The 10,038-nt window shown below is 36.0% G+C and overlaps 1 protein-coding gene across 1 annotated transcript in view; it reads left to right on the top strand.

Moving 5' to 3' along the window:
* The window catches only part of gabbr1b (gamma-aminobutyric acid (GABA) B receptor, 1b), a 108,717-nt gene that overhangs the window by 93,641 nt on the left and 5,038 nt on the right, over positions 1-10,038 (top strand). The window contains exons 16-20 of the mRNA XM_016516266.1: positions 2,711-2,861; positions 3,357-3,489; positions 4,153-4,269; positions 6,743-6,850; positions 6,974-7,067. Of these exons, the coding sequence (XP_016371752.1) occupies positions 2,711-2,861; positions 3,357-3,489; positions 4,153-4,269; positions 6,743-6,850; positions 6,974-7,067 (603 nt within the window). The remainder of the gene's footprint in view (positions 1-2,710; positions 2,862-3,356; positions 3,490-4,152; positions 4,270-6,742; positions 6,851-6,973; positions 7,068-10,038) is intronic.

The raw sequence follows: 10,038 nt of genomic DNA, 5'->3' as shown, positions 1-10,038 counted from the left end.
TCTTTAATTTTTGCTGTCCATCCTCAACCTAACCACAGGCTCTACTCTTCACCACAACGGTAACACTACAAAACCAACATAACAGAAACCTATGTAAATCATAACATAACACAACATTTAAGTACTAACTTATGTCTCTCTATGTTAATCTTGTGTAAAAACACACAAAATAAAACTTCATTTCTACATTTATTTTCCTTGTTGTCTGATGCAAAGCATGCTGGGAACTAGAAAACGCAATCATTTTAAGTTCACCTTATTACAACAACATTTTAAATTTATAGAACTTATTTCAATTAAGTCCAATTAACTTTCATTATTATTTGAGTGAAGTTAACTCATTTCATTTAATTAATTTCACTGTTCGGTTTTACAGTGCACCTTGAAATCTAATTTTTACTGTATTTACTTTGTTAAAGGGATAATAAAATTATTTCAACATTTACTCATCCTCATGTTGTTCCAAACCCGTATGAGTTTCTTTCTTCTGTTGAACACAAGAAGAACACATATTTTGAAGAATGTTGGTAACCAAACAATTGACGGTAGACATTGACTTCCATAGTAGGGAAAAAAATACTGGCTACCGTCAATTGTTTGTTTATCCATATTCTTCAAAATATCTTCTTTTACGTTCAAGAGAAGCAAGAAACTCATGCAGCTTTGGAACAACTTGAGGATGAGTAAATGATGACAGAATTTTCATTTTTGGGTGAACTATCCCTTTATTACACATTACTTGGTCTTATTAGTGCATGTAAACAAGTTTTCATCGTAATAATAGTGCACCGCCTCTGAAATGACTTCACTTCTTGGCTGACATCACCATCCCCAGCTACGTTTTAAAATCTGATCAATTCCAAATTAGATCCAAATCAAGTTTCACTCAGAAATATTTCACTTTATGGAAGTAAATGGGTTTCCAACCCCATTTCATGTATAATCGACACCCAACCGACTGCTAATATCTATGAATTGTGTTATCCGACTAAATGCGTTCACTCAGTTCCTCAAGGATTGCAGCTCCACACGGATCGCAAGTTAATTTTAACACCATAGCAACACTGCAACGTTAACATTCTGACCTGAAACACCATAGCAACCACTTTCTATTTCCACAAACCACTTAAACTCATGTGTCGTGCCATATCACATCCTGGGTCTGTCTGTTAAGATTGTTCCAGCATCAGCGCAGCTCCACGCTGCTTCCCAGCATCCCAGGATCCGTCTGTTGGCTGTATTCTGCCCCTAGCATTCGCGTTCGGTTGGATCTCCCGCTCTCCTTTAATCAATATCAGCGAGATCCACAAGGGAGATGGCCTCATGTGAACTTCTAATTAAGACTGACAGCCGCTGCGCTTATCAGATGCCCTGGCGAGATCTTCCGGTGGGACTGCATGGGCAATATGAGTCCTGTCAGGCTCAAGGAGCTGGGCTTTATAAAAAATAATCAGCTCTACAGATAGATGTAACAAGCCGTGTGGTCCCCAGCCAATTTGTCACTCACAAAAGAATGTGACACTAGTGCATGTCTTGTGTGCTGCCCACCTGTTGAAGGAAGCTGACCACAATGCACCCTGTTGTGCTTTGTTGTTGCCAATTGGCCAGCCGATTACCCATCTGGAGGCAGTGAAACAGTCTGCGATGGTATCGCTTCACAGAGACCAGAGGGGGAGAAGCTTTAGTCAAATGGCAGTGAGGTGAAATTCGATAGCTATCGCTCTCTCTCTGCAGACTCTGAAATGCAGCCACTTTATCAAGAGAGAGAGAAAGAGAGGCAGAGAGGGAGGTAAAGTGACTTATTTCTGGCTCCGAAAACCGCAGTTCAGAGCTGCTCTCCTTTTCTTTCTTTTGCTCAGTTGTTTCATTATTCAAAATATGTGATTATTGCATAAATAAGTAAATCAAATTTAAGTAAATAACAAATGCTATATAAGTAAAAAAAAAAATTAGTATTATTTATATACTATTGTTTGTGTTTTTACTATACTATTGTTTGTGTACTTTGTGTTTTTGTAATTTTTTATTATTATTATTAATATTTCTGTTTAGCTTTAACTTAATTTTCTATCAATTTTAGTTGCAGTAATTTTAGTACTTCAACTTAAAATTATTTTATTTCGGTTGGTTGCTTTTGGTTGCTAAACATTTCGTTTAAGTTTTTTTTTTTTTTTTTGTTCATGTAATATTTGTATTTTATTTTATTTCAGCTTTATTTAAATGAACAACAATTGTTTTCATTTTAGTTAACAATATCAGCACTGGGTTTAGCAGATCAGCAGTTCCTATTCATGATTTTATAGTCTTTATTCATTTTGAATTAGCTTTTTTATATTTTCAGTTTACATTGTAAATTTAGTTTAGGTTTTTGTAGTTTTGTTATGTGATTTAGTCATTTTTAATATACATATATATATTTTTTTAATGTTATTTGTTGCAATTTTTACATTAACAAAAATTATTTTTAACAGTTTTAGTTAAAAACAACACTCTGCTTAACAGATTAGCAGTTTATATACATGCAAATATAAAGATGTATGACAATATTTTAATATTTTAATTTTTCAAGCTGTGATGCTACTAGCTACATACTAGTCATGTGGAAGATGAAGGTCTGACCTCTAATAATGTTATTCATGAAAGTGTTGCCAAGTTATTTCAATGTAATATAAAATAATATAATACTAAAAAGCCTCATTTCTCTCTCCAGGCTCTGGTCCACCTGCTGACCAGACGGTGGTGATTCAGAAGTTCAGATATCTGTCACAAAAACTCTTCGTCTCTGTGTCTGTTTTCGCTGGCTTGGGCATTTTAATGGGGATCGTTTGCCTCACCTTTAACATCTACAACAGCAACGTCAGGTATGTTTAGCTGTGGATGAAAGTATATGCTCCTGCCTGCAGGCCTGTATTCATTTATATTGCATACTCACGTGTGAGTTTGGTGCAGAGGACAGCGTGATACATGCATACGATTAGCTGGTGTTTCCAAGGGTCACATTCACCTATTTATGCATTCTCTTTGCATAGAAACACGTCAGTTTCAAACAGGCTCATGCATGATGAATAGTGATAGCATTTCACACATATTCAAACTCCACCGACACATTCAGACTAATGTTCGGTGTTTCAGTCTTTTTATCTTAGTGACTCTTAGACTTTCAACTAGATTTTCTCAGCAGACAGCTTAAGCTAATACCCTGAACACTTACAAATCTTGTCATGCATGTGAGTGAATGTGTGAGTGCATCTATGAATCTGCATGTTTTTGTGTGATAAAAAGGCTCAGGGGTGTAAGTCCTATTCCACTGTGAGAGATTAACTAAATTAGCTGAATCAGAGTTTATTTATGTTAAGGTACATTCAAAACTCCCAGCCGTACCTGAATAACATGACGGCAGTGGGCTGTATGATGGCTCTGGCTGCTGTTTTTCCTCTGGGAATTGACGGACTGCATGTACGCAACTCTCAGTTTCCTGTGGTCTGTCAGGTAAGCGCTCCGGCATTCTGGGTGACACAGTTTTGTCATTTATATTTAAATTTATGTTATTTATTGTAGTAGTAATCGAGTTTATAAAATCTCCTGGACAGTCTTCTTCAGAAGGGCTTTAAGGAGGCATATCAGGGTTTTTTTTTTTTTATTAAATTTTTTTTTCCCTGAGGCACACTGATAATGTTAGTCCAGGTTTCTTGCATCAAAAAAATATGAATTATTTAATTTTTCATGACCATTTTTCACCCTCTCTCAGAATCTTAAGTATTAAACAGACTTGTTTCACTGCCTTGCTTTCAGACATCTATATATATGCCCTCTTCGTTTACACTTACTCATAGGTCACAGGCTTGCCGTCAGGTCCAATTTAGTTTGCACTGGCCCTTCCTTCAAGAACAGCATCTTAGCAAAGCCTGAAGATCAGAACGAGCTGTTTTTGCAGCTTAAATTTAATAAATGCACTTTTATTCTACTATTAGCTCTTTTTTTACATTTAATTCACCTTTGATATGACAAAACAGCATACAATGAAATTAGAATTTTAGAATTTTTGGAATTTTAATATTGGGCATTTAGTGTTTATCTCCCATTTATCTTTTAAAGTTAAACACTGAAATATTGGCTAAATTGTTTTATTATTATTGTTGTTGTTTTTTCTAGTTCCGTTTGTGGCTGCTTGGACTTGGCTTCAGTTTGGCTTATGGAAGTATGTTCACGAAGATCTGGTGGGTTCACACGGTGTTCACAAAAAAAGATGAGAAGAAGGACAAGAGAAAGGTGAGTAGAGAACCAGGGTTATTATAGTTAACTAACATTAAAATATTGTTACTTGTAACTTAAAAAGTTAGTTGAAATATAATGAATGTTAACTGAAATAAGCTATAAAATGAACTTTAATTTATTTCTGCAAGTTGCCAAGGCAACATTTCTCATTTTCATTTAACGTGATGTAGTATCATAACTAAAACTAAAACTGAAATAAATATTAATAAAAACTATATAGGCATCTTTAAAAAAATTAAGCTTTAACTAAAATGTAAATAAAAATCTAGGACTGTGTGAGGTTAATCGGAGGTGTTTCAATACAAACTATCTGTTCTTTTAAACCCTCATAGGGATTTTCTCTTGACTTGTGTCAAGGATGTTCAGTACACAGCTGGAATGATCAATATATCATAGTGAAAATATTGTTTCTTTTATAAAGTATATATCTCGTTCATGTCTCTGTTATCATCTTTAGATCTCCTTCTCACTTCCACTGCCTCTAAGGCTTAGCCACTGTCTCTCTGTCTGATCTCATAGAGATGGGTCCCCCGTTGTCCTTGAGCATCCTTAAACAGCACATTTATCATACTGCACAGCCCCATGAGCCAGCTGTCACTCCATCACCACAAACACACTGCAAAGGATCATTTACAGTCGTTATGTTTGATTTTTTGTAACACTTTAAGATCCCATTTGTTAATGTAGCCTATTAGTTAACACCACCTTACAATGAGTAATATATTTTTGCAACATTTATTAATCTTGGGTAATGTTAGTAAATACATATACAATTGTTTATTGTTCATTTTAGTCCACAGTGCATTAACTAAAAGTTTATCAGTAAATGTTGAAATTAACAATAACTTAAGATGAATAAAAGCTGTGTAAGTATTTATCATTGTTAGTTCTGTGCTGTATTAAGAAAGCGATGTTTTGAAGGTCAGACCTCACATCACCAATCACACAAACGCACAGCCATAATAACTAAAATAAAGATAGAGAAAGAGATAAAGACAGAGGAGAAAGGTATTTTCAGGATAAGTACATAATGCCTATTATTGAGTATTCATGAACGTCCATCTAGTGGTGGAGAGGAGCTTGTCATGAGTCCCTGTGGAGAGCTCTCTCTCTCTCTCTCTCTCTCTCTCTCTCTCTCTCTCTTTCTCTCTCTTTCTCTCTCTCTCTCTCTCTCTCTCTCTCTCTCTCTCTCTCTCTCTCTCTTTCTTTCTCTCTCTCTCTCTCTCTCTCTCTCTCTCTCTTTCTCTTTCTCTTTCTCTCTGCCTCTGCACAAAGAAAGGATTCAGAGATTGAGAAATGATCTGTGATGTGCAGTGGGGCATCAAATTGACAGCTTTGTTGTTTTCAAACGTGCTTCTTTGACTGGGGAGCCACTAGAAAGAATTTTTTTAATGTAAAAAAAAAAGTAAAAAAAAAACACAAACTGAGCATCAGTAAGTTAGTTTGAAGTGGATTCTTCAAAGTCATTGTCAGGATACAAAAGGGAAATATTGGAAAAAGAATAGTGTCAGCATTTATTATAGACCATAAGACAGAAAGAAATATTTGGGACAAACATTCTATTTTAAGTACAGAGGAACTCATGATGGGTATTTTATTGTGTGAATTGTCATGAAAATGTCCCCTTAACACATTAAATACGTCAGATAATGTCAGAAAAAATGACAAAAACAAAACTAATTTTAGAAGTATTAAAGAAATAAAGTGTAAAGAAATCATTTACACTTGACTCTCCGTTTGTAAAAACATACTTAAAAACTAGCCTATGGGGAAACCAGAAGCTCATCCACCTAGAAAAGCAGTTCCACCACTTAAAGGATGATTGAAGTGCCTTTAGAGCTTAATATAAGCACTTGAACAAAAATGCAAGCTTCACATTTTTACTTGAAAACCCCCCTGAAATGGCCCATAGTCTTTTTTTAGTACATTCCTGTTCTTTTTTTCAGAGGCATGAGTCAAAGTTCTGTGGTAATCGATAGCAGTCCATACATAGAGCTTAACTTGTTTTAAACCCAGAAAATTCCTTGAGTCAGTTGTCTGGCTATGTGTGAGTTCTTTCATCTTCGCCGCTGTGAAGCTGTGTTTGAGGTTTATGAGCTCTCAAAAGTGACAATAAACAATACGAGTCACAGAGAACATAAACACTTTTTATGTTGCTCTTTAAATAAATACTTTTTATGTTTAATTGCTCACAAACACCATCCTCACTACAAGAAAAGAACGTCTATTGATTTTGTTGCAGTGTTATGGTCTCAGCCGAAATCCATTATAGACACTTTCCTTACTTAAACCATAAAGTGCGGCCACCGTGTGGCGGATTGAATTGGCATCCTGATAATGGGCCATTGTTTCCCCTTCAAACTCTTTGCACTTACGCTCTATATGTTGTCATGAATCACGACGCAAGCTGTGTCTTTCACTGTCCAGAATGGAAAGTTGATTCAGTGGTCCTTTTATATCCCAGCAGCACCTGGAGCCATGGAAGCTCTATGCCACCGTGGGAGCCCTGCTGGTTATCGACATCCTGTCCCTTATGATTTGGCAGATCGTGGATCCCCTGCACATCACAGTGGAGGTACGGCAGCACTCCGTTTTTGATCAAGGACTGTGGCACAGCTGGATTTGTGTTTGGCCTCAAGGTGCATATAAACAAAATATTGAATGAGCTGCTGTTGTGTTTCTCTTTCTATCTGAGCAGAAGTTCACTAAAGAAGCACCTAAAGGTGACGTGGATCAGTTGATTGAGCCTTTGCTGCAGCACTGCAGTTCAGAGAAAATGAACACATGGCTTGGTAAGACTTCTCTGGGTTTGACACTGTATTTGTTCACATTGCACCCAATTCTGATTTGTTTTTTGTAAAATGTAAATGCCTACACTCTTAAAAATAAAGGTTCCTTATTGGCATCGGTTCCATGAAGAACCTCTAACATTCGTGGAACATTTTCATTGCATTAAACGTTCTTTATAGTGGGGGAAAAATTATTTAGAATTTTAAAATGTTCTTCACACTAAGAAAAAATGGTTCTTTTAAAAATTGTTCACTGAAAGGTTCTTTGGGGAGCCCAAAATGGTTCTTCTATGGCATCACTGCGAAACCCCTTGAAACCTTTATTTTTAATAGTGTACAGCTGCATTTTATACATTTTACCAGTTAATGCATTTCCTGACTTTAGTGTGCAGTATTTCAGTTCAAAAACCTGCTTTTTATTTACCAACCACTTGTAATCTAGTTAAACCCGACACTATCTGTGCTGATTTAGAGCTGCGGAAGGCATATTTAAATTAAGTCGTTTTTGTAGAAAACAGGCAGTAAATAGAATTTAGTTTGAAGGAGATGTTTGTGTACATTTTCTAGTGATCATGCTGGCGGTGATTCATCAAGCGATGATTAAATGATATATTATAAGCAGTGTATATCCAGATGCGCAGTGTAATCAAACACCCTTAAGACATTTTAAAGAGCCGCCTGAGCTGCCTGGAACACACTGGAGGAGTGATGCTGCACAGTTGCAGTAAAGTATGACAGATTCCCTTGTGAAAAAAGAAGTGTGCTAAATTAATTTCAATGCGCACTTGTAGTATACTTTAAATAATTTGAAGTATTTTTAAGTATATTTTAAATATATTTATATCTATAAATATATAAGTATATTTTAAGTAAAAAAAAAAACTGTGCAGAAAATATAATGAAGTAAACGGCCACTTAATTGTACTTAAAGAGAGTAGACTTCAATGACTGTTTCTTAACACACTCACATACACTTATAAAAAGTACTCTTTGTAATAATGTCAAATTAAAAGTTTTACCTTAAACTACATCTTAAATCATTATATTTTAGAAATATTGTTTCTTATTTTGATCTGTTGACTAACATATTAAAGCACATGTGAAGTACTTGATTATAACTGTAACTGTGTTATTCAATATTACATTTAAAGTTATTATATTTTAAATGACCTAAATTGCAACTTCATTACAAATGTGTAATTACAGATATATTTAAATACATGACATAGAAGTTTCAGTAGAGATGACATAAGTTTATAAGTATTAGTTTACCATAAATGTTTGTCAGAACATTCAGCGGTACACTTTAACCATATTTAAAAGACAATAGAAGTAATTGTGAAATTACATTATAAAGATGTACTTAAGTCCTACTTAAACGGTTAGTTCACCCAAAAATGAAAATTAGCCCACACATTACTCACCCTCAAGTCATCCTAGGTGTATATGACTTTCAGACGAATCCAGTCGGAGTTATATTAAAAATTGTCTTTGATCTTTCAAGCTGTTTCATGGCACTCAGCAGGTGTTGCATGCATCAGTCCAAAAGAAGTTAAATAAAAAGCGCCCATCCATAAAAAAATGTCTCGCATGGCTCCGGGGGGTGAACAAAGGCCTCCTGTAGCAAATCACTGTGTTTTTGTAAGAAAAATATCCATATTCAATCAGCCTTCAGTGTATTCTTCAGGCAAAGTCCTTGAGAAACGAGCACAACTGCCTGTAAACAGACCTGTCATACAAATACTTTCTGTCATAACAGTTTCTCTGCATAAACCATTTAGGGCATTTGGTCCATGGACGCATGGACGGTAGTGTACTTTCACGACATCTGGATGAGAAAATAATTGATCGAACAGAACTAAAACAAACCAAATATAGCAGAGTTCTCAGTGAGATCACAAAGTGTGGTGTGAATGTGAGGGATGAATGGTTAGAGGCAGGCAAAAGTCATGAGAGCAGGCAGCGCCTGTGACTGACTGATTACCCTGTCAGAGTGATAATGTCCACCTATCATGTTTGCATCGGCCTGAATACATCAAATTGGTGGAAATGGATGGACTAATTACATAGTAAACAGCTCACCCACTCAGATAGCACCATTTTCGGTCACATCCAAAGCCAAATTAATTTGAAATGATAATCTGAGAGTGAGCTGGTTTTTAGCAAACACTCAGTTAAATTAAATCTGCACCCCCTGTCTGCGACCTTCATTACACCAGCGGTGTTTACCGAGGATTTAAAGGATTAGTTCACTTCCAGAATAAACATTTCCTGATAATTTACTCATCCAAGATGTTCATGTCTTTCTGTCTTCAGTCGCAAAGAAATTAAGGTTTTTGAGGAAAACATTCCAGGATTTTTGTCCATATAATGGACTTCAGTGGTGCTCAACGGGTTGAAGGTCCAAATTGCAGTTTTAATGCAGCTTCAAAGGGCTCTACATGATCCCAGCCGAGGAATAAGGGTCTTATCTAGCGAAACGAACGATCATATTCTTAAAAAATAAAAATGTATATACTTTTTAACCACAAATGCTCGTCTTGCATTAACTCGACCTTACGCATTATGTAGTCACATTGGAAAGATCACGTATGATGTAGGAAGTACCGACCCAGTGTTTACAAAGCGAACGTGGAAAGTTTGGCACTACCCAACCGGAGTACACAGACGAAGAGCTAACCGCATGTGACCTTTCCAACGTGATTACGTCATGCGTGAATTTGCAGACGTGCATCACGGAGCTAGTGCAAGTCATGCATTTGTGGTTAAAAAGTATAGTATTTTTTTTTTAGAAAATGACTGATTGTTTCGCTAGATAAGACCCTTATTCCTCGGCTGGGATCATGTAGAGCCCTTTGAAGCTGCATTGAAACTGCAGTTTGGACCTTCAACCCGTTGGCCACCATTGAAGTCCATTATATGGACAAAAATCCTGGAATGTTTTCCTCAAAAACCTTAATTTCTTTGCGACTGA

Source organism: Sinocyclocheilus rhinocerous, unplaced genomic scaffold (genome assembly GCF_001515625.1).
Source record: "Sinocyclocheilus rhinocerous isolate Xijiao unplaced genomic scaffold, SAMN03320098_v1.1 scaffold86, whole genome shotgun sequence".
NCBI lineage: Eukaryota > Metazoa > Chordata > Actinopteri > Cypriniformes > Cyprinidae > Sinocyclocheilus > Sinocyclocheilus rhinocerous.
Note: the sequence above shows the minus strand (reverse complement) of the source record. Positions and strands in the feature narration are given on the sequence as shown.